Source organism: Aphelocoma coerulescens, chromosome 2 (genome assembly GCF_041296385.1).
Source record: "Aphelocoma coerulescens isolate FSJ_1873_10779 chromosome 2, UR_Acoe_1.0, whole genome shotgun sequence".
Lineage (NCBI taxonomy): Eukaryota > Metazoa > Chordata > Aves > Passeriformes > Corvidae > Aphelocoma > Aphelocoma coerulescens.
Genome location: NC_091015.1, coordinates 125,814,460 through 125,840,230, shown reverse-complemented (window position 1 = coordinate 125,840,230; position 25,771 = coordinate 125,814,460). Strand labels below are relative to the sequence as shown.

The window sequence follows — 25,771 nt, the reverse complement described above, 5'->3', positions numbered from 1 at the left end:
CTGCTGTATAAGAATATATTATGTTCAGAAGAAATTTTCCCTGCAGAAATGCAAACACCGTTATATGGAGTCCTTGATGATAAACTTTTCTAGTACAGGCCCTGACAAAGGTATCATTAATGGTACTTTGGTGGTTTGATATCCACCACCAGCCTGGAACAGCAGTTCAAGAAGCATTTGGACAATACTCTCAGGAACATGGTGTAACTCTTGGGGATGGTGCTGTGCAGGCCTGGGAGTTGGAGTCGATGACCCTTGTGGATCCATTCCAACTCAACATATTCTGGGATTCTGTGATATGAGACTGAAGAGGAAGAACTACAAAATTAAATAGATTGCTCTATCACCCATTTTATATGAAAGAAAAAACGTTAATGCAGTTTGAAGATTACACAGCTGAAAAAGTTAGTATATGCTAATAAGAGTTTCTGTGGAAATGCTAAACACTGTGTTGATAATTTTAGGAGGGGCTGTAGTTCAATTAATATATTCTATAAGCTTTAAGGAGCATTATAGAGTATTGTGCTGGTTTTGGCTGGGGTAGAGTTAACTTTCTTCACAGTGGCTGGTATGGGACTTTGTTTTGGATTTGTGCTGAACATGGGGTTGATAATACAGAGATGTGTTTGTTATTGGTCAGCAGGGTTTACACAGAGCCAAGGCCTTTTCTGATTTTCATGCTGCCATGATGGTGAGGAAAGTGGGTGTGCATGGGAAGTGGGGAAGAGACAGAGAGGACAGGTGACCCAAACCTACCAAAGGGATATTCCAGACCATATGACATCATGCCCAGTAAATGCAGCTGGAGAGTTTGGAGTGAAGGGTTTTGTCTTCTCAAGTCCCCATTACGTGTGATGGGGCCCTGCTTTCCTGGACATGGCTGAACACCTGCCTGCCCATGGGAAGCAGTGAGTTAATTCCTTGTATTACTTTGCTTGTGCACAGCTTTTGCTTTCCCTATTAAACTTCCTTTACCTCAATCCATGAGTTTTCTACTTTTTACCCTTCCCATTCTCTCCCCAGTCCTGCTGGTTGGGGGAGTGAGCAAGTGTCTGCATGGGGCCTGGTTGCTGGTTGGGCTTAAACCACGACAAGTATGTATGTGCATAAAATTTCTAAATCATCTCCAGAAATACTGGGGTTTGCATTTCGTAAGATACAGCATTGATGCTTTATATTTATATAGGTTTTTCAACAACATTTTACCTGATACTGAAAGAAAAAAGCTTGTACCTACTGATATTAGGTTTTAAATCCAACTTTTAGACCCCATGTGTCAGAAATCACTAATGTTAAGTACTCCCATTCCTATCCAGCCAGAGGCTTGACTGGCAAGAGTATAACAGTTAAAATGTGGAAAACAATTAATTGATAACAGTCGCTTGAATTTGCAGAGAACTATAAAAAGAAGAAAGCTAAAGGCAGAGTGTTTTTATCCCACCTTCTCTGTTCCCCAAGACACCTCAAAAATTTCTGACTTTCCATATCTTTAAATACTGACTGTAAGTCTTTCATTCTGTTGATTTTTTTAATCCACAATTCATGAAACAGCCCCACACTGCCCCGCAAGTTGAGAACTCTTTGTGTCTTCATTTCATGTTTTGTCAGAAAGAAGGAATATTTAAGCAATAATAAAGAAAATCTCGGTAAGTTTCAAAAAAAAATTCTCAAAAGAAATTTTGTTTATGCTTTTACTGCTCAAATTGTGCCTACTCTTTGAGATGACCCAAAAACTGTGGTTCAATAAACACTGAAAGTACAAGGAATTCTTTCTCTCCTTCACTCCCATGTGCCTTTACACACATTGATGTAGGAGGCTTATAAAAGTGAAACACCAGGGCTGAGGGCCTTTATTTAGCCGAGGCATAATAATTTAATACAAGTGTAATGCGCATAATGTGTTGACTTGCAAATGGAATAATCTAGAATCTTCAAGTGCATGCTTTCAATAAAAGAGTAATTTAAGAACACTTTTTTAAACTAATGCATTCAGACAATGTATGCCTTCTCTATTACCTATTCATGAAGTTGCTTCTCCCTCATACACTTGAAATAAATGTTGAATTGACTTTCTAACTAATTATAGAACTGTGTTAAGCAAGTCTCAGCACAGTAACTTAAGCTGTATTGTCCTGGGTGACTTATGTAAGACTAGAGGTGCTTGGATTTCTTGGAAATAAGGAGCTATGCAAGATGAACTCCTTGTCCTGTATTTGTAGTACACTCTTTCAGCAGACAAACATAAGCAGTGCCCTTTCTAGGTCACTCCTCCACATCAGGGAAATGAGACTGAGGTTTATGAACTGAAATTTACTTTCAGGTGTAGTCTTTTCAATCCTGAAAAGACACCATAAAATTGTCCTTTGTCTCTTCACACTGAAATTGCATCCTTCTCATCAACTAAATGGATACCAAAATAGATGATATCCTACTAAAATTATGTCATTATCTATAATCTTCTTTACACTGTATAGTCATTCTTCAGAATGAAAATTATATAAATAAAAATTAACTTCAGTTAATAAATTTGATTATTTTAAACTAATGTATATCAAAACAATAATAATATGTATAGCTGTGTGTACTAGTTTGAAAAACAAACCAGTGGGAGGCACCAAGTCAGAATAACAACTTAATGGGGAAATTAAAGAAAAGGAAAAAAAAAAATAAGAGAACACTGGTTCAAACTGACAGAGTCAAGATACAACCTGACTCCCTGTTGTAGCAGTCTGGTAGAATGTTGACTGCAGTCCTCTGAAGCAGTGATCCTGTAGAAACAGGGTATGCTCTTCCTCAGAAGGTCCAGTGGTGGCTGTGTAGCTCCTGTCCTCTGGAAATCCAGTGGAAGGGTTCTCTCTGGTGTTCAGAGTCCCAGATTATATCCATGATGGGATGCTTGGTTCCTCCCTCTGGGTGGAGCATCTCACAATGGGGTAATGAGTCATGAGGCCAGGTGTTGATTAGGCTCGTTAACAGAAGATAGTCTGGAGGGAGTTATCTCTGAGTCATGCAGCAGGACAATGATGGGCCATTAACAGCAAGATAGTCTGGGGGGAGGAGGCAAGGAAACACTGCCCCACCTGATTTCCACAGCTCATGAGGATGGTAATAGAATACACTGCAACCCAGGACACAGTGTTTCAGATATAAATTCTCAGGAGTTAAAAGCTAACAACGTGAATTTCTCAGCATCCATTTGCCCAAGAATTTTCAGCTCATTAGAGATTCTAGTCCCTACAGCTAAAATGTTCATCAGACTTAATAATTAATTAAATAAACAACAAAATAAATAAATAAATAAATACACCTGACCGTTTTACTGTAAAAAAATGAAAAATCCCCACTGGTTCTGTGCCAAGATATTTGTCATGTTAGGTCTGGACCCCAGATAAACCTGCAGATTTTCTTTCTGACAATCTGCTGCAGCCAGATAGGGTTTGGTTTATTCATCCTCCTTTCCTACTCCCAGCCTGCGTATCCAATGGTTCTGGTCTAATTAGAGACATCACTGTTAGTGTTCTTAAGCAGAAGGAAGAGAGAATTTAGCCCCCATATGCAATCTACTGCAGCATTTAATGTTGTTTTCTCAGAGATTAGTAAAATTCTTGCACTCTCTGGTATTGCAGGTTAATGTTCAATTCAGGTTATTCCTCACACTACATCTGGTAGCAGTCATTGTTATGAGCAGTCAAAATGTCTGACATATATTTTCTGTTCTTTCACTGAAATACTACATATTTTTTAAAAATTATGTTTGCCCTGAAGTTCACAACATTTTGAATTAAATACACGCATGGGGTATGTCTCAAGGAGCTTTTGCTTGGTTATAGCCCATCAACATGTGCCCCATAAAGACTTCATCCACTTCAGTGTAACATGTGCATAAAACTGGGGAGGCAGGGGTGAGGGAGGGACAGGACAACATTCCAACAAGGGAAGCAATTTCTGAGAAGATTAGCCCATAAAAGAAGTCTTAAAACAAAATTCTTACTAGCCGTCGCAGGAACATATCCTGTCAACATATTTCAGGCATGCTATTTTTCAGCCTAAAAGTCAAGGTTTTATTGAAGTAAAAGATTGTGCTGCAGTTCTGTCCCCTGTTTTACAGCCACACTGTGGTTTCTTTCAATCCATTTTCCTTCTTTAGAGCTGGCTCAGTATAAATGATACAAACGCCTGCTCTTTCTGAGCTTTTAATATGGCCTAGATTATTTCTTGGCCACAGCAAAATATTTTTGGGTTTGGGGGAAGGGGAGGAGGAGGGGGTTGGCTTTTTTTTCCATAACCAGGGACAGAAAGATGTATGTCCTAAAGATAGGCTGATCCATTCTAGGCTTAAAAGGACTGCTGTCTGCCCAGGCTGTCCTTTCTCTCTCATTTTCCTATTTCTGTGTAGGTGCTAAAAGGATGCTTGTTCTTGTATTGTTATGTATTCTTTTTTTTAATTAGTGCAGAGGAAAACACAGGGAGACGAAAGTGAATGAGCATTGATAACAATTTAAACTCTGTGAGTCTTTGAGCCATAATGATCCTTACATATAATTAGGATTTTAGGTAGGTGTGAATGACTATCACAGCCATCCACCTTGTGATCCTTTGTGTTGTTTGGAGGTTTTTTTACTTCAAATCCATCATCTATGAGTGTACATTTGTTTATTACAGAAAGCACTTTTGATTTCTGTGCATTTTCAAATGCTGCAGATGCTTTAATGTCCAAAGAGAAGGGACATTCATTTACAAAATGAGCCATAAAGGCCATACATAATTTTATAATGCCTAGCAGTTGATGTCTTTCATTATTATTAATATCCAGTGATATGTTGTAAAAATGCAGAATAAAAGTCAGTCCTAACATGAGAGAGTTACAGCCTATGCACATTTATCTCAGGAGGTCTGAGCTGCCCAGCTTAATTACTGGAGCTCTATTTTAGTGGTGAGTAGGTGTTTTAAAAGGGTTTATACTGTAAAGGTGCCCCCTCCAGACCAAAAGATAGTTAAATTCACAGTAAAGTGACAGACACACACAAAAACAACTTCCCCACTAAATACATCAGTAATGGCAAAATATTAATGTAGGACAATAATTATAACACCAAGTAGAACAGCAGTGGAAGCAACAATCTATTTGTAAAATGCATTTCAGTTTGTCAGTCTTTTGCAATCACATTAGAAAGAAATACAAAGGAAATAATAGTTCATCAAGAAAAATATGTTCCTGGAAAGCACAAAATGTGAAAAAGGAGGGGTTTTTGGTGCAGTGTTTTGTTTTGGTTTGTCTTTTTCATAAATCGATTTTGTATTTTGCAGGCGGGCATTTTATTGCGACAGAATATGAAGGCATTAATACATACACATGCAGTTACCTTGCCTTTTACATTCAATACTCCACTTAATCTGCTACTGCCATGGAGAAATGACACATCCTGTCAGTGTGATGCTACACTGATTCCAGATTTCATCTGGACTTAAACATATGGTGTGTCAGAGCTGGAGTAATGACAGCATTAAATTGACTTGATTCAAATATTTTGGGAAAATACCTATTTAAAGGAACTTATTTCATTGTGTATTTTACCCCTAGTATTTTCCTTTCATTTCTGCACTGTTATGAAACAGTGAAACATTAATTTTATAAGCTCTTAGAAAGATATATGATATCCAAACTAGGTTTAATGTAAGCACATATCGTAGGTTCCAAAACTTTATTCAAAATGTAAAGTGGCCTTTTCCCAAGATGAAGAAGCTATACTCTATACAAGGTAATAATGGAATTAAAACCAAAAAAATTGCACAGTACATTTTATCAAAGAGAAGCTTGAAAATAATTTTTAAATTAAATTTCAAAAATGTGAATTCTGGTGTTATTTCATACAAGTAGTTTGTTGCAATAAGTAGAACTCTTTAAACATATTATTATTTGAGATATTAAGGAATTTACTCATTAAATTCCATTTAAAAGTGAATTGAGTGGTGCTTCAGGATCCAAGATTTCAAACTGGCCAACGTTTTGATGCCATGTCAATACTTCACCATCACCTTTTTCCTTCTCATTGGGCTCACTTAGCAATAGTCTGAAAACTACAGAGTCCAAAACCTACTCTGGGAGCCTGGCTTTTATCTTTGACTCACAGAAGCAAAAAGCACATCTCCAGCTGCTTCCACCTATTGATCCACTCCTACTGTGCTGAAATACTTCTTGAGGTCAGTGTAGCTGGATATTAAACAAAATGATGCAACCTCTTTGGAAAGATCCTTGAAGAGAAGGTGGAATCACTTTAAAACTTTACTTGTTATTTAGGTCATGCATTCCTGACTAACCCCCGAACTGCTGTTCATAGAGAAATTCAAGTTGGTACCAGAGGTGAAGATCTTTAAAGGTGAAGGTGATTAACCACAGAAAATTTTACTTTACTTTACTTTTAGGGTATTTTACAGACTCTCCATCCCTGACTACTTCAAAGTCAGGATTTTTCACTTGTTGCAAAAAGAGGAAAAGGGAAAGGGAAAGGAAAATCTGAATATCTTTTTAGAAGGTTATTTCCAGTATCACTGCATTTCTCCTGAATATCCAGGCTTCAGTCCATCCAGGAGATGATCCCCATGGAGTGACTGACATCAAGCTGTACCTTGGTTCTCCTCTACAAACTGACAAAACAGTTTTATCTTGCACTCAGTGGTGTTACCTCAACTGAACAAGTAAAGTGAAATTATGACTTCTGTGTTACAGGTACAAATGAAAATTAATTTTGTTCATGCCAAAGATGGTTGAGTTTGAAGAAGACAAGGTGGTTGACATAGCTGAGAAAAGCAACTTTTTGAGTGTATAAGCCCTTTTATATTCCTTTTATGAGCTGTTCTAACATTATATCTCTGTCCAGATCATGTTCTGTCATTTTGACTACAAGCACTTTTATAATTTTATTTTTGAGAAAAAGTCAATAGATTGTCTCTGAACATACCATCAAGTACTCTAAGTGGGAGCTGAATCTTCTCTTTTGTCATAGGGCTGGGAAACAGCAATTTCTTTCTCCACAGTTTCTGAGAGGGATGGAAGTGGAAAAAAGGGAAAAAATATGCTTTTCCACAACTTCCTCCCAAAACACTGATCCAATTCTTTTCCTTAGTAGTGATAGCCTCTTTCTATTACAAAAACCTATCTTCCAGTGATTACAAACAGTATATTTCACATCTGCTACTGCCAGAACAGCTTAAAACGGCATATGACAGAGTGCATGACAAAAGAAATCTGACAGAATCCTTCCATCAATGAAGAGTCAGCCAGGGCATTGAACATGGTCATGGTCAAAATTTTCAGTCACCAGCTGCAAGTGCAATAACCCGAGAAATGTTTTGCAAACCATATTAATCCTGGTAGAAATGTCTGAGTAAACCCTGCTTGGGTTTTCCTTCATAGAAGAGTTGAGAAGTGACAGTAACAGACAGTCTGCTTTCAGAAGCATTGAGACTGAAGACTGAAGAAATAATGGACTATTAGTTAAGATCATGAAAGAAAAAAAATGAGGGGATTTGCAATTATTTTAACGTATCAGAATGTTGTAATACCACAAAGAGAACTGACCCTAACAAAAAAATTACAAGAATAATACTTACTCCTAACAACTCAAAAAGAGTTTTACTTGCTGTTAGATTTGCTCTTTATTCTTATATTGAAAACCTGTTATATTTACCTGGGTCCATTTATCATTCTTTCTTCTGCAGAAAAAGCAAGTGTATATAAAAAAAATCCCATTTCACTGTGATAGCTACAGTCTTTAGAGTTAATCCTTACTATTGTCCATCCACAATATGCAGTATTGCTTATTTCACATATAGGAAAGAAAACTCTAGGAAAGAAATGTAACTTTACAGTATTTCTTTCAAATAGCAACAACTGGGGGAAAAAAATCAATTATTATGAATTTCTCTCACTAAACATGCAGAACGGGCAGACTTCATCCTTCTTGAACCAAAACAAATGGTACAAGAATTTTCTTCTATTTTGACTTTCAAATAGGTACTAGTAGGACCAGGACAGTACAACTTAAATTCCCTTTTAGGAAAGAAATGGAGGTCTGTTATTAAGTATCATTGCTATATGTGTGCTTGAGGTAAAGGAAAAAAAAAGTCTTTCTCAAGGCCGGCTCTCCATTTCTAATTTGGTCATGATCATTGGATCTAACTTAGTATTTACATGCTGGCACAATTCTTGTTTCTAATACTTACTTTTTTCTAATACTTACTTTTTTTGTTATGGATAACAATATACAGATTAACTTAAACTAGATCTCTACCTATAGACCTTTTAACAGCAAAAAAGCTTTTTTTTTTCTATTAAAATTAATCATCGATCAAACATTTGTACCTGTCTTGGCTGGACTGGCACGTGAAATCATACTATTTTCCTGTTTTCCTTATTCTAAGCTGCATTTAAACATACAATATAGCTTCCCCTTTCTATTTATCTCAGCTTCTTTTAAAATCAATTAAATTTTGGCTTTTCCCTCCTCTCAGAGGTACATTGTATTGGCATTTAAATCAAGAAAACTAACATTTCCCTATTACTGAGATGTGACAAAATGCAGCCCTTTATTTGCAAGCATTTTCATGTCCCATTTAGCCAAATCCTCTCAGGAGTTTGTAATAGCGACATTGGATATTAATTAATGGAGCTGGTTCATTGCATACTTTGAAGAACTGGAACAAATCACTGTGAGTTGACAGGGGTGCTGCCCAAATGCTGAGCTGATCACAGTAAAAGAGGATGTGGATGGCATGAGGACACCTCTCTAGAGCAGAGGTTTCTGTCACATTGATGCCATTGCAAAAACAAGTCATTCATAGAGCCTAAGCAGATGAAAGCAAACAATATGCAGCCTTCGTCCCCTCACCACTCCCTGAAAAATAACTGTGTTTTGGTTTGGAGGGTTTTTTGTGGGTCTTAAAAGCTTATCAGCTCTTTAAGCCTGTTCTGCACCCCGCTTTTTGGCTCTATAAGGACAGAAGCAGCTTAAGCTCAATGAGGAATATGGAAACTTGTCACTTCTTTTCCACAGGGTTTCCTGAATCTGGTATTTCACATGTATAATAATTATAGGCCTACAGCATCTCTTTATTCTGTGATTTCAAGCACCTTCAAAGAGAGTCACAATCACAACTTGCAAATATCATGTTGTCTTTTTCTCTTCCTTTAAAACACGGTCTTATAGAAAAAGGTGTTAGGGGCTTTTTCCTATCTTGCACTCCTTTTTTAACTCACATCAGACCTTGAAGTCACTGAAGGAAGAATGTGATGCACACACAACACAGACTTCTGAGGGCACTTTAAGTTTGTCAATTACTTCATGCCAAAAAAACAACAGGAAAATAAATACATATTTAAAAAACGAAACCCAAACCCACACACCAATTGCACCACAGGCAACATGGAACACCAGCTTGGTTTTGGAGGCCAAAAACAAGTCATGATCAAATCTTTATTCATAAAAGTCTTAGTATAAAAATAGTCATTCTGTACACTTAGAGAAAGGACAAAGATGAAACTATACAATAGCAGTAAAGTAAGACACAAGTCAATTTAAAGACCCTTGAAATCATGTTTTCAGAATTGTGCTCTTTTCTGTTGTAATCTACCATGGATTTATTGTCTCCACCAAGACCATAAGCTTCCTGAAGCAGCCACTTGATATACCTCGTTATGTTATGTTATGCAAAACCATGACAACCATTCATCTATAATAAAAATATGTTGGCTACATTAATGTTTGCTATTGTTAGTTCAACCAGTGATGGAAAAATATCAGGTTTATTGATAGTACATCAAAAAGTTGCATAGATACTTGTCAAAAACGTTATCATCCAGCTAAATACTTGTTATTTTCCATAATCCCTGATGCATTTCAGTCATGCCCAGTAGAATAAACAATCTATTTACTAATTAGCTTCATTTAGTCTTCAGCATTGCAATATTATAGTACCTTTGAAGAGCATGACAAAGGATAACAACAATAATGTGATTACTTTGAGTGGAATCCTTTGTCAGATCTAGCCCATAACTAATCTGACAGCAGAATATTGATAGAATTAGTCACTTAGGAGCAAGTAGCTCTTTAAGCCACAACAAAGCAGGCAGAGGAAACCTAAAAAGAACTAGCAGTAAGTATCAACTCTGATTAAGGTTGCTCTTCTCCTTGAAAGAGGTCAGTGTCCATTAGGATTACTGATTTCTTGTGCATCTCCTCTATTCTGTCCTCAAATACCAGCATACGTAGGTAGGAGTGAAGGTTGCACCTGGGTATTTGAAGCTGGGATCTATGCACCTTGCTTGATCAAAGAACCCAAACTGATTATTGCTTCTTCATCTAATTGGGCTTTCCAAAAGCAATGCTGTTGACAAGGATTCTTGTCAACTTACACCCTGTAACTGGTACACAAATACTGGATAAAAGACATGTGCCACACAGCAGTCCTACTCTGGATTATAGATCTGAGTCTTGTTTACATCACTGTGACTGCCCACAGAGCTGGTACCTTAAAGGTAACCTAACTGAATCACCTATTGCAAAGCCAATCAATACACATTTTCCTCCTAAACCTACGATGCCTTATTTTTGCTGACACTTTTCTCTAATTATTCAAGTAAATCATCAGGATGTTTAATCCTGGAAACTTCCATTAGAGAGACATCTCAAATTATGGCAAATCTGGAAAGAACACGGTAGGCCATGGGTATGTCCATTAAGCAATATCATTTTAGCTACTGACAAGTATTTTGAAAATACACTTTTCCACTCTCCTAAAGGTTTTGTTTTCTTCTTGCAGCTGAACCCAGACACAAGGAAGACCCCAAGCCTCTTGGAAAAACAAGTCTGTACGTAGCATCTCAGTCAGAAAAGCCATCACGCTGTCCTTTTCAACTGTTGGTACTGAAGAAATATATATAAAAAAGTTATAAGTAAAATCTTCATTGTATTTACCTCAAAGATATTTATTTATCTGCCTAATTATTTTTGAATGCATTCTGTTCAGCTTTTTAACATAATGTAAAATGGCCAAACTGTATAAATGGGTGTGCAAGTTCTATAGGTAGATGATTAAATAAACATCACCATAAATGTGAAACAGCAACAAGCACTAACACCTGCACAATGCAAAGCAGCATATGAGTTCATTTGTTAAAATGAAAACATGGAAAGGTTCTATAGCCTTACACTTGACATGTATTTTACTTAAGTCATCAAAACAGCATTGCAACCCACGAGGTGGTTTTAGCTGATTATAACTTGTTTACTAACACTTCTACCAAAAGGAAAATTAGCAAGGAAGTTATTCCCACTGTTGTAAAAAAACTCACCTGCTTGCTGAGAGTGTTTTTCTGCCAACAGTTGGTGGAGAGGGTTCACTATGGAAGAAGCTTTTTATCCACCAATATTTATCAACTAACTCAGGTAACCCTGCCAAAGGAGAAAAGCCCACAGCATTAGACATTGGGTGAATAACAGGAAAAACTGAAAACTGTTTCAAAGAAGGGAACAATACCATGCAATGCTTTGTCCTGGTCTGTGATGTTCACAGCATCTGAACAGCACGAGGAGCTGGAAGAAACACTGGATTCCGAATTCAGTCTTGCTGTTCGTGGAAAACAGAGACACACGTAATGAAAAGACAAAAAAGCTTTGAGAGAGTGCACTACATGTCAGGAGATTTTCAGACATGCTGATATCTCAGAGGAAACAATTTCACTGAGCTACAGAGTGTAACTTCTATACTATATATCCTGTTCTACTACAGTCCTTTTTATAAGAACTTTTATATCAGTTTCTCTCTCACTCTGCTTACTCTTCCCTTAAAAGCATACTGAGATCCATCTGCATAACCTTCACTGAAATCAGTGACAAAACTTAATATCATGGCCACACTGCTATCAAGACAAGCAAGTACATCCTTGAACATTCAAGTCCACAACACCCCAACTGCAATACTTTCCCCTGAGACACAACTAAATACTACTATACTTGCACTAGTGTCCATCCTGGAGCTAGGAATCCTAATACACCACATGTACTCTCAAAGCAATGATTATTTCACATAGTTAGAAACAGAAATGTGAATTGATTTTGTATTGTGTTTAAACTTGCAAAATAAATAGGAAGTACAGGTAGAAATCATGGCTTGCTAGGCTAGCACTTTTTCTAGGTCACATTTTATAATCAAACATATATTTATATGCATGTATAGGATAACCCTAATAAACAATCCTAAATAGAGTAATTAAAAAAAAAAAAAAAGGGAAAAGGTTGATGAATAACCAGAAGCAGGTGCTCATTAAAAGTGAAGTTCCATGATAGGAAAAACTCTCCAAGAAATTAAAAACTACTAAAGACAAGTCTTTGCCCCCAGCTCATCCAGACATCACCTGAAACACATTCTGACACTTTTCCTGAGTGCCAACAACCCGGACAGTTTCTCGGAGAGGCTCGGGGGGCTCAGCCTCCCTCCCGGGGCGATCCCCAGGCAGAGAGAAGGGAAGAGGGGAGAGAAGGGCGGGGGGTGTGTCTGGGGTCAACACGCAGCTCCCGGCCGCGCCGAGCACTCACTTCGGTAGTACTGGTTCTTGGCCAGGAGGCAGCCGGCGGAGGGGACGGAGGCCATAGCAGCGACACAACGGGGAATGCGCCTGTCTCCAGGAGAAGCCTGCGGGGGAAAGGATGCGCTGTGCCGGGGAACAGGATGCGCCCGGCGCGGGGAGCGGTGCCGCTGCCCCGGCCCTGCGGCTCACCTGCGTGTCCCAGCGAAAGCGGCGGCCGAGACGCAGAACTGGGACCCCGCTCCGCAGCGAGCGCCGCCGCGCCCCGGGCCGCTCTTTATGGGACGCGGCGGGCGGCTCCTCCCGACCGGGGGCGGTGGCACAGGAGGGACGGGAGGGAGGGGACAGGAGGAGACGGAGCCTTCGGCTGCAGCCGCCCAGCCCCTGCCCGGCGCGGCCCGGGACAGTTCGCGGCGGATCCCGCGTCCCGCACCGGCCCCCTCCGTCCTTTTCCCTGCGGGTCATCTCAGAGCACATCTCTGGAGTGCCTCAGGCGGGACTAAGGGCTGCTGCGTTAGTTATCCTCTTCCCTGTGAGGAATGGGAAGAGCAGGGTGAAGCAGACAGGCGCCTGTTTGGGTAAAGATCTTTGTTCAGAATGCGAACGTGGCTGTGCATACACACTATTTTCTTTAGTGAAGCCAAAGGAATGATCTCCACTCTCACGGTAATGAGCAAAACCTGTGATCGTGTAAAAGTTGGTAAAATTAGAACGAAGTCCAAGATACATCACAAAACTACTTTTACCTTCCTGAGATAAATGCAAAGGTCCTTTACATTGTTGTAATCGTATAGCATGGCAAAACTAGTCCAACAGTGTGTGTCCTCATCTTTCAGAACTGTCAACAGAAAAAGCAACAAAACAGCTTCGTCTATTTGATTTGCTCCTCCTCCACGACAAAATTTCTTATACTTTTTTTTTTTCCTAGCAGGAACTATGGGTAGGAACACAGACATATAGTGTGTGTAACACCATGTTACTGTCACATGTCTGCTTGAATAATGCATTCTATCTCAGATGATAAGGACATAGCTCATAATAGCTCCTAGCATATTTGTAAGGGTGTAAACCACACTCCAGGGAAAATGCCTCTAAAACAATACGCACACAGCATTTGTAACAGGTAAGCAGAGTGTATTTTCATAGGGCTTTTTACTGATGTGCTGTCAGAGTCTTGACAATGTGGTGGTCTCTCCTGAGCAAAGACTGAAGGCTCATCACTGAGAAATCTGCAAGATGAACACACGAAATATTTTGCAGATGAGTTTGTAGCAAGCACTAGCACCAGTTACCCCATATGTTTATCTTGTTATGTAAAAAGGCACTGTAAGAGTGCTGTAAGAGTACTACTCTTTTTGTTGCAGCTTCTTGTTTATGGATACCTAAATGTATTAGCTTGTTAATACTATTAGCTATTAGCTCGTTGTATCAGTCACCTCCTTTCCTGCCTTAATAATCAATTTCCATCTTCAGTCCTGTTCTATTTGAGGGCAATAAACTTCTGCAACACCCCATTTGTTTTTGTCACCTTAAATGCCCTCACACTCAGCACTCTACTAAATTATCAGATCCATTCCTGAAAGAAGAGAAGCTTCTCCCCAAAGAGGCATGGGCAATGCTTGTCTTGGGCTGTGAGGGTGGACATGTGTAGTCCTCCTGTAGTCCTAGACAGAGCTAATAACACTGTCATTTAATGTATCTTCTTTTCTCTTTCTGCTTTAAAATCCTGTTTTAATCTACTCATAGGTTTGTCAAGGACATTATCAGAAAAGCTGTTTAGCTCTAACATGCCCATGGTGTAGGCTTTGTATTTGGCAAGAACACAGAAATAAGTAGCTCTCTTGCAAACCTCACAAATATCCATCCATTTCAGAGCTGTGCCAAAATACTCAGGAGCTGTGGAACACTAGGTCTGTAAAATTTTCAGCTGCTTCACTGCTGTGTGTGTAATATTTGACTGTATCATTTAGCATATATGGTCATTTACCACTTTTGTTTTGGAGCCCTGTTTAATGCACTGGAATAGAAAGTAATTATTTAATGAGAAATTTTCCACTATTTCTCTCACTTAATCTGTCATTATGTCCTATCTGTTGTATTTTCTTCTAATAAGAATACAGAATCCTCTGAATATAGAACTGCAGGTCTCACCAGTGTTTTTTCTTGCATGGTCATTCTGGCAGACTGTTTCTAAAATGCTGGCACAATTACTCTAAAGTATTGCTACAAAACCAATGTATATTATTATCTTTAGCTAACAAGAGGGTATTCTGAGATCCAAAGGAGCTAAGATAAAAATATTCACAAAGCTTACATGTCTCATATGAGAGCAGTTTAGGACTTTATTTTTTTTAGAACTACTGAGCACTATGCCATACTTCATTTACCCACTTATAGCTGTCATTTGCTTCAGATCCAGATTTAAGTACTCAGTGTGTTGATAAATCAGATTCTCAATCAGACATTGAAAAAAATGGTTAGTGGCCACCTATGATTAATCTAAGTAACTCAGCATCAATTACAAACTCAGGGGCAAGGTTACAATTTAGCTTTCAAGACAGCATTCAATTGCCTTGACCACTGACCTGTTCTTTTCTCCCTGGAAGCCTTGGCTGCATCACTACTCGAATTCTGTCATGAATATGGAAGTAGTCCAACTAAAGGCATGTTATAGTCTCTTGAATATAACAAAATCAGTTCATGCTTTTTTTCATACATACCCATGCTTTATGCAAAAAAGAGGCAGGGGTCCTATGGAATAAATAGTACATAATCCCTACTTTTGTAAAAATGCATTTACAGATGGTACATTTCCAGCCCTTTGGCTGACTAGTACTGTGACCTTAACAACGGGGTTAATAGAATATTTGTATATGCAAACCTAAAATAGACACAGTACTGAATGATATGTGATCCCATCAAACACGGATACTTATCAAAAAGTAACTTGAAATTAAAAATTAAATCAATATAACCAATTAAATGGATAAATCTCCCACCTTATCATGCCAGGATTACCTGATATAACCCTTTATTAGATGTTAAAAGGAAAACATCACTGTCACAAAAAGAAAAACAAACAGGCCATACTGAGTTACACTTTGAAGCTGATCTGTTAATTATTCACTAGACAAAGTTTATCTAATAAACTTAGCTACTCTTTCATTTCTTGGAATATCTGTGAGCATGGTGCCAGTCTTTATGGGGACTTGCTTCGGGTATTTTCTTCCATGCACTTTTATGACATTATTTTTTTACTTTTCCTTGCCACTTAACCTTCTGTAAGAGTATTCTGGCATTAGAAACTGTACAGTGTTGCTTCATGGCTGTGTCCTTCCAACGACTGTATGGGTACTCTGGCAGTGTTTAGAAAGATGTGAGCAATTTGAGTGAAAGAATCTTTCCACATGCGTATGCAGAAAGGAACAATTTTGGCACATGAGGGTTAAGTGTACTCTCCCTTCAAGCTTCTGGAAAAGCAGATTTTGCACCTTTTCATAAATCACAGAATGACAGAATAGTCTGAGTTTAAAGGGACATAGAAGGATCATCGAGTCCAGCTCTTAAGTGAATGGCTCATACAGGGATCGAGCCCACAACCTTAGCATTATTAGCACTGTGCTCTAACCAACTGAGCTAAACTCAAAATCAGTCTTATTACACATCCACAACTAGCATTTCATTCAAAGTTCTTACAGAAAGTATAAATCATTCTTTTTTTTAAGACAAGTGTGTCCCAGTTTGACCATGGCTCTCCATGAGAAGACCAAACTTCCCTGAGTGGTATTTTGTAATGGATGTATTAACATTTTCAGAGAACTTTCAGAAATGTTTCCTTCATTGATCTGTTAGTAACTCTAATTATTCACTATCTATCTCAACAAATTATTTTGCATACCTGTTCTGTCATATTTTGAAAGGAGTCTATAGAAGAGGCTTGCATTAAAGAAATTTCATAGTTCCACTATGTGAAGTAAAAAAACTTTGCCATGCAAAAATTACTTATCAAAACCTATTTAGTTTGTTAGCTGCTTCCAAGGACCAGGGCCATCACTTGCTTTTTTTCATTCATTTGTTTTACTCTTAAATATTCCTCCAAGCCAAACAGCTCAGCAGGAATGCAGGGCTCATCTATCAAAACCAAGAGGAGCTGAGGTATTGATGAAGAATTAAATGGCAGAATGAGAGTTGGCAGGGGAATGGAATTTCATATTGCATGTAGCCTGCAAAAGATACATAGGGCATTAGAGCTGCTGGGGAGAGCCTAAGCACAGAAGGGACAAGAAACATTTTTCTTCACCACTGCAGTGTGTGGAACCACTGCAAATCATCAGCTCTGTAGCAAAGACCACTCCCAGTAATAAAGTGGTGCTTACTGGGAGCTCTGGCACTTTCTTTCATTCCTATTATTTTTAATCTTTACTACAAATGTGAATATAAAATTGGTAAAAACAAACAAAACAACACACTTAATGAAGAGAAAAATATTTCTTTTTCCTGAACATTTAAGATACTGTATGAGATAACATCAAAAGCAAAGGGTAAGTACTGATCTCTAGAGTGCATGAAGCACACCTCTGAATGATGCACAACGCCTGAAATATCAGCAAAAGCAGGGAAAACACACACTTTTACATACAAACTGCATGGCCAAAATACTGAAAAATACTGTGCATTGCTAAATTGTTAGTACATCTTTGTGCATTTACAGTTAAATGCCAGTTTTCACAGGCTCAAAGTTACAAATTTCTCCTCATTCAGCCCAATTAATGTCCAATGCAGCACTACACTCATACGAAAACAAAGACATTTTAACATTTGTCATTTTAGTTTTATCTTAGTATTTAAGTGAAACCCGTTTTTCTTTGGATCCATATGCAACAAACTTCACAAACTTGATAAATTTCTTCCAGCACACTAAACCTGTTACATCTTTTACATCTTTCTCAGAAGGCATACGAATACTTGGACGTTTTGTTACTTTTGTTTCTTAAGTATTCCAAAGAAGAAGAGTTAAGCTTCCAGCATCAACAGATGTAGGGGTTATAAATTGTATTCCTACAAAATAGAATATGTAATTGATTGGAAGGTAACTGGATAAAGCAAAATTGAAACATAGGCATGTTTATATACCTTTTCAATATGTCCCTGGAAATTTATTGATCTATGGAGACGAGAAAAGTTGGCTTGTTCTTCAACTTCACATCCATTACAGAGATGCAGGGCCAAACTGCATATTTTAGTATTCTTGTCTATTTTGGTTCAAACAAACATTTTATTAAATAGCATCCACTTTTTCAAATTGCTGTAAAGAGTACTGTACGTTTTGATGTACACACACAGACTTTGCTCTCATTCACTTCTGTACCTACTCTCTCTCTGTCCTTGCAGGTAGAATGGACTCAGGCTCACCAGTTTGAACACAACCTGATACCTTTGCAAAGGCATCCTAGAAGGTGGTAGTAGCCCATCATGCCCCACAGTGCACAGACACTATTCCTCAGCACTGAGAAATGCTGGCATCCTCATTTCTTGACTAGTTGTTCTGTCACCAGGCCAGATGCTCAGAATGGAGCAGCATGAGGTGCAAAAGGAATCAGGAACTTGTGAACAAGAAGAACATATTCATAATTTTGCAGCTGGAAAATTTCCCATTAACCTAGCAACAGGGCTGGCCCAGGACATCACAGAGCAGAACTGTTCCAAATTTAAGAAGCCAAAGTGTACTTGTATAGCTCTGTTAGAGCAAACTGTCAGCCAGGTTACATCCTGAAGGTGTGGCAGACTTACACCTACATGGTGAGGTTGCAACAGCAACACCTGAAGAAACACGAAAGCTTTAATTCACTCACAAATCCCCCCAGCCTGCAGAGGAGAAACACTGGGAGTGTGGAACTTATCACTCAAGGATGTCAGGTCAGATCCTCTGCTCATTCTGTTTGTTGTTTCCTTCTTCTCTCAAAATTTAACCAATTTATTAAAATTATTAAATTATTAAATTTATTGAATTATTAAACCTCAGAAGTGAAAACACCATTAGGACTGACCAGAGACTCTGCCATTTTTTCTAGACTCCCACACATTTAATTTCATCTGAAATTGTAGTTTAAATATGCTTAGTACCATTCTTTGGCCCTGAAGACAACTGGTATGGAATGACCAACAGCCACATTGCAAAATAAGATGTTTACAATCAAAATGGTGAGGAATTGTCTCTTGCTTGTGTTAAAACCCAAGCTGCTTGGCAGTTTATTGGGAAGAAGCCAGGGAAAGCCCTAAGCCTAAGCCATTCCAGGACCTTTATAATATCTTAATAGTATGAACAATCATGTTCTGTCTCCTGACAAGGTTCCCTGGCATTAATTTAAGGGTTAGTAAATTTAACATGACATCACGTAAAATTCAGAGTCCAATAATCTGGCAAACAAACTCTCCAAGGCATCCATTTGAAAACACACCATGTTTAACATTTGGGTGTAGATGGCTTATTAGGGTCCAGTTATTGCATTTCTTTAGATCTTAATGAATCTAATGCAGAGGCTGTTTCCATCTCCAGAGATGCTGCTGGTGGGAAGTCTTTCTCTGAGGCTGCTACAAAGCTGTCTCCACATGCACAGTGCCAAGTCTTTTAGCCCAGCAAGGGCTGGAGCACAGTCCCATTCACACAACCAGGGAGGGCCTCCTGCCTTAAAGATGCAACATAAAATAAAAATAAAAATAATAAAAATAAAAATAAAGCAATAAAAAAGAGGAAAAGAGGCACTGCCAATCTCTGCTTCTGTGACCATTTAGGAGCCAAAACAAAAAGGGAGAGAAAAGAGCCAGACAAGCAACTTCTTTGGGAGATCATTCTTCCCAGTCTCAATCCTGATTGACACCATTGCTGAGCCTCTAAGCGTGACATACTGACACTGCACTTCAAGTTGCCCTTATGAAAAAGGAAAGGTAGCCAAGCTGAGCACTTCACAAGGTAAAAGTGCCCAGCATCCCAGCAGAATTTGCTCCAACTGTAAACTCATCTCACTGTCAATGAAGACATAGTTGGCAGCATTTCCTGGAGCAGAGGAAAGACAGTGAGAAGCTTTTTCATGTCCCCCTGTCTACACATCTTTGTAGTTATGTCTGGAAACACTTTTTGACATGATTTATTTGTTATGTGATGTACTGTGTATTTTATCTGCATGCTTTTGTTTTCCTATCTTGTTTTGCTTTTCTAAGGTTTTTTTTGGACTTTGACCTAGAATTCCCTTGTCCTGTTTGGATAAACATGTTTGAACTCTTAAAGGTCTGTTGATCTATCTTGGTTTTCAAAGTATTCTAGTGTTCCTAAGGCTTCATCCCCTTGCATGACCAGCAGTTGCAAGGCAGCACAGACATCTCCTGTGGAATTCAGGGTCCAAAAATAGAAGACAGCATAAAGAACAAAGAGAAGATTCCAAAAGGCTGAGAAGGGTTTTCAGAAAAGGAGAAAGCAATATAGCCCAGAATAGAGACTCCATTTTTAAACTGGAAACTTAGTTTTAACAGTTACAGGTATTTTGTTCAGGTATGCCAGAACCCAAGATCTGGAGGTCACAAACTTGGGTCAGACTAGCAGAAAATTACTCTCTGTTCAAGGCAGGGAAAAAGTCATGTTTCATAGAATCATGGAGTAGACAGGGGGCATAGATAGGCATGAGGAAAGATTCCTAGCTGAAGGTCTTAGATTTCTTGGTAGAAAATCCAGAGGAGCCATAAAGGACAGGACCTCTTTTTTCCAATGTGCTTCATGGTCCAGGAGTGTGAATGAAGCAGTCAGGTTTAGATTAGCAAACATATTACAAATTCTACAAGAAAAACCCACAAACATTCCACCAAAGTATAAGGTGGATGCAATTGGTTGGTCTGTGTCAGGATATGCTGTTTACATGTCACAAGACCTAGGAATCTGAGGTCATATTCACTGCAACTGAACCAGCAGAGATACAAGTTTGAAAAACCAAACGTAGACAAGGGTCTAAAGATTAGAATCGATAGTGCAGTCAAAGTTCTATACAGTTTAATGAAGTTTTCATATTATTTTCATTTGGTCAGTGTTCTGTCTGCTTCTTATCACTAGATCTGTTGTCAAGGGTTGAGTTTACCTACTTCCCAATTTACCAGTGAAAATAGTGACAGGCAGTTTTTCATTTATCTTCATACTACTGAAGTACAGTTGTAAAATGGTTTCACAAGGGTCAGTCTCAGGTATTAGGAGTCTGATCAGACAGAAAGTGCACAGCCCATTTCCCTCACCCTGCTTAAATTCACTTTTTTCCTCCCTTTTGCTTGCATGCTTGCATTGCAGTTAAGTTAACTGCAAGTTTCTCAAGTGAATTCAAGTCCAACATATCCTTTATAAATTTTGAATGGAAAGTGTTTCACACTCTGTGTGAAAGTTGACTTTTGGTGGAACACTGGAATTGGCAGTAATGGAAAGGTACACTAAATAATTATGTGTGTGATCACAGGTTATCATTACTGCTAATTTGTTCCTTCCATTCCTCCCCCTATTTCCTATTTCCCAGCTGTAACAATGCAATCTACTCCCTTTGAAGAATTTTGTTGAGAAAAGCAAATTAAAGAAGACCACAAAATTATAGGAGACCACTAAAACTGCTTATAGACCAAAGCTACAAAAGGTATTGTAGGACACATCAAGCGTTATAATGAAACAGAGCAAGAAAGTGAAACAGTTGCTCCAAATAAACTGGAAACAATTAACTGGATGGTTAATACTTGAAAATGTTCAAGAGAATATGATACAGAACATGTGTCTGTCTTTTGTGAGAGCAAAAGAAGCTGTGAGAAGTGCTGAATTAATTTCACATATCACTGTCAGAGCAAATGCAGAGAGTAGATTGTTTGAACTGAGCAAGAGGATCTTTACATATCTAGGACTGGTTTATGCAAATCTGAAAATACCATCTCCACTTGGTTCATCTCACTTTCCTTCTATTAGACTTTCCAGCAGCTTAGATCCTCCGTATCAGTCAAGAGAGAAGAGCTTATAGCTGGCTGCAAGTGTTCATATTTGCTCCTTTGCCTCAGAGAAAATGAACTGCTGTCAGCAATTTTAGGAGGTTATCAATCCTGCAACCACAGTCTTAGGCTGTCCTCACTTGTTAATGCAGCAGCTGCTGCTGCCCTGAGAGAGAACTGCTGCCACATGATATTTGACCAACCCACTTTAATCCCTTTCAGGACTGCCAAAAAGGTACTGGCCTGCAGTTTGAGAAATAATTGTTAAAAAGAACAGCTTGCCATTATACCTACAGTTTTCTTGTAAGTCACCTTTGGGAAAAAGTAGTTCTGTGTGTCTGAAAGAGCTTTGGTATTGGAGCTGGGTCATGCACAGCAAGGTTAAAGTCAGGCAAGCTGCCAGAACAAAGTCATTTTGCACAGCATTGGCTTCAGCTCTCACACATCTGCTCTGTGATTCACCAGCTTGGTGCTGTCAGCCTTTGGAAGGACCAGTGCCTGAACAGAATACAAGACAACTGTTTCTAAATACTTCTGAGGATCTGGGTTCAGGTACTTTTTGTTTTAAAAACAGAGCTGTATCCTTGTAATCTCATCTGGACGACCCAGGAATACCAAACACCTGAAGTGAAATCTTTTTTTATGAATACTATTGGAGAGCTTCTTTCTCAAAACCCCACCTTTTTTTTTTTTATTATTCCCTAAAACCTCTAACTTTTTTAATAAGCGGGGTTTTTTTCCTAATTAGCTCATTAAAGAAAATATTCACAAATAAGTGCAGCTCAGATTCAATGGTTCAAATCTTTAGGCATATTCTTCTATGCACAATTTGCAATATGCAGAATTTCAGGCAAATGTGGACAAGATGGCTCTGCATCAATCAAAACAGGCATATAGAGCAGGAGCAGTTAGCAATAAATTAAAAGCCAACAAGTAAGAACAAGTCCTATGCTCAGACACTCACACTTTGCACATAATTACTAGGATTTTGTCTGCATATCACAGATACAGTTTTATATTTTTTGTCTGAGAGTGTAGTACTTATAACAGAGACATAAAATGTCATCGGAACCAAACACCATTTCTGAGTATAAAAGCAGTGATTCAGATACAGTTCATTAACCTCATTCATTTTAATTGTAACCCAGTCCAAAATTATCTCCTTTTCTGTTACACCATAATGACTTCTTTAATTTGCCAGAAGTGCAAAAAATGAGCAAAAGGAAGATCAGAAAATCTTACTGCAGAATTTCTCCATTTTCTCACAAAATTTAGTTGCAAAATGTTGTTTTAATAGAAATTTGTATCGAAGTGTGAGTGATTTTAGGGTTTTGAAATTGATAGGAACTGTGATAGTTCTGAAACGGACACTGTTTGGTAAATTTTAAAGCACTCTCTCCTTTTCCTTGACTCATTTATTTAGGGTTTCTCAAATGAACTGTTTAAACTCTAGCACTTAATCATATCAACACTTTCATTTCTGTCATAGTAAGCTCAGAAATTAGGAGTAAATAGTGTAATTTGGCCCTGTCATCCACTCACTACAAACACTGAAGCTCAGACCCAGAAGACTGAACTGGTGCAGGTGTCTGCCCAAGGAGCAGGGCTCACAAGAACCACCAGGGTGGCTCTGGCAGCACCTGAGAAGCACAAGAGGGACTGTGAAGCAGCTGCGTTCCCAGTGAGTAAATTCCTCTCCCTGTGGTTTCCCTGCTGTACTATTCCAGGTAGTAAATGAAATCTGGCTCACCCTGTTCTTTGCACTGGCAGCAGGCAGCTTGGAAAGGAGCATCTCTTGGCTCCCTTATGGCTCCAAATTCCCTCTTCTGTAAATTTGCATCTTGCCAAAGGATCATTGAAGTAATTTTTGTCATTTTTGGTTTGTAAGAGGAAAACGGCACATTCTTAATACTCGCCTAAAAGAATAGTCACTCTTTTTACTTTTTTATTATTATTTTTTACAGAATGGAAGATCTGAAAGCAAGCATTTGAATTATGTAATAAAGAATTACATAATTAAGAATTAAGCAATAAAGTTGGGAAATGCACCATTAGCACTGGCCTGTTATATATACACATATCTGAGCTGCATGGAAATCTGACACAGGCAGATATTTGCCTGTCCAGCTGTTTCTTTCATGGATCTGCAGTGCTGCAAGACAAGCAGGCAGAATTAACCTCCATCAGCACCGTTCCCAAGACCACAGTAAGGACGCCCCAGGCTGCAGAGCCTTGTCTGTGTCTGCAGTTCCCTTAGTTTACCACAGGCATGTTCCTGCTTTGGCAAGGATGGAGTCCTCAAGGCTTCATGACTGCAATCATGCAAGCTCTTCTATCTCCTTTGAAAGATGTCTCCTGTTCTTGCACAGAACTACAGGGCCTGTGAGATCACTGCCTGCTGCTACCTTACAGCATCTACACTCTGATCACTCTATTACAGCAAGCTACAGCTTGTGACATTGTCAAAGGACATCAGAGGTGGCAAAAAGCTCCAGGTATCTCCAGATTCAAGGAGAGTAAAACCCATCTCCCTGGATGGTTTCTGGAGGCCATTCAGCTACTGGATCTCCTTCACTGTGCTCTTCAAAAGTTGTGCCAGAACCAAATGAATCTCTGTGATTTTCTGATGCACTAAAAGCATGGCAGATGCCACCATCAAACTCAGTTTTGCCAAGTCTTAATAGTTCTGGATATGCATCATGAGCCCCTCCTGGTGATTTACATTCACACAGTGCTAATTTATGGACACAAAAGATTGCTTTCATGGTTCTATCTCAGAAACTGCTCAGTGCTGGAGAGATATCACACCTCCTTCTCTTTCCATTTTCCATTTCTAGAAATGTATGGGCATTTTTTCTTAAAAGCTATTTCTGCCAGGCTCCCTTAGATCCATGGCACAGCAGTCTGGTGTTAGTAGATCTACTGTGGCTGTGGATGTAATGAAAGTCTGCAGGCCGCCACCACCTGCTATTTTCCTGTCTGGTGAAAGTCTACACCATCCTGGATGTCTTTGCTGTATTCAGAGGGGCTAGCACACTCAGCTGTGCTATGTAGATGTGATTATGGCATTTTTCCCTGCTCAGTGTTCCCTGGTCAAGGCCAATGCTTAATGCACTCTTGGGGGCAGAGAACCCACAGGCAATGCATGCACGCAAGACTGAGCCATGCACATATCAGCTACAGGTAGAAAATCTGAAAAGGAGCGTTACATACCCTATTATCTTTCTTTTTCTTGTTTTCAGGTCTGCATACATAAAAAAAAGCCGATGTACCCATTTCAGTATTTAAATTTTTTGACCAAATCTTCAGCTGTAACAGGTGACAATAACATTTTTTCAAGTTTTTTAATACAGTTTGACAGGTAAGACTATGAAAGTGGTAGATCATTATTTTATATTTATGAACCAAGCTGAGATTCTATAATATCCTGTCCTGATGTGATCTATTGTTGTGGTCTTATTTCCAGCCACTTTTATCTGACTGCTGCTAGAAATTCTACCCATAGGTGCTGATGCGTTGCCTTTGAATACAATCACGTATTGCTGCCTGTTCTCTCAGTTTGATTTATTTTGGGTGATAAATGAACATCCTGAGGCAGTCATCAGACTTTAATTTGACTGAACAGTTCATAACTGAAAATCACAATTTTCCTAGAGCGCTGTTGAAGAGCAGCCAGTCATTTCAAATTTACCCATACATTGTTGGCTGTTTATTGGTTCTCTGCAACATGCACTATAATCCTTTTTGCAGTACTTACAGCACTACTCATGTATCTTACTATCAATGTTTTATAAGCTACCAGCAGCAGGAAAAAAATTTACTCACAAAGCATGTGACACTGGAAAGAACATAGAAATGCAACACGATTACCTATGCACATCCAAAAAAATACTAAGTTGCCTCACATACTATGAAAGCTAAAAAGTCCTTTATAGCTGCATATTATAACTTCTTTCCTTTTTTTTCCCCCTGAAAGCCTCTAGAGAGTCTCAGGTTTGAGAAGCACTATACTTTCCTTTGCAAGGTTCTTTTGACACAGCTGCTTATAGGTCTTGTTCTGCTGTTACACTGATGTAAAACTGTTGCCGACAAGGGATTAATTTCTGATTTATAAGACTGGAAATGTTCTACTTCTTTCCTCTCCTCATTGCTGTCTTTGCTTTCCCTTGCTTTTTTTTCAGCTTTTAC

General features: G+C 38.7%; 1 protein-coding gene and 1 long non-coding RNA gene across 2 annotated transcripts in view; both read right to left on the bottom strand.

Annotated features, from left to right (window-relative positions):
• Positions 1-9,459: 9,459 nt before the first annotated feature.
• PPDPFL (pancreatic progenitor cell differentiation and proliferation factor like) lies at positions 9,460-12,882 on the bottom strand. The gene is made up of 5 exons (XM_069004725.1): positions 12,776-12,882; positions 12,594-12,690; positions 11,536-11,625; positions 11,351-11,450; positions 9,460-10,922 (listed from the first exon to the last, which is right to left on the bottom strand). Exons 2-5 carry the CDS (start codon positions 12,646-12,648, stop codon positions 10,910-10,912), a joined length of 258 nt encoding a protein of 85 aa, XP_068860826.1. The 5' UTR covers positions 12,649-12,690; positions 12,776-12,882; the 3' UTR covers positions 9,460-10,909.
• Positions 12,883-13,165: 283 nt separating this feature from the next.
• LOC138105092 (uncharacterized) overlaps positions 13,166-25,771 on the bottom strand; it is a 38,310-nt gene continuing 25,704 nt past the window's right edge. The window contains exon 3 of the long non-coding RNA XR_011148382.1: positions 13,166-13,812. This is a non-coding gene — a long non-coding RNA (uncharacterized lncRNA). The remainder of the gene's footprint in view (positions 13,813-25,771) is intronic.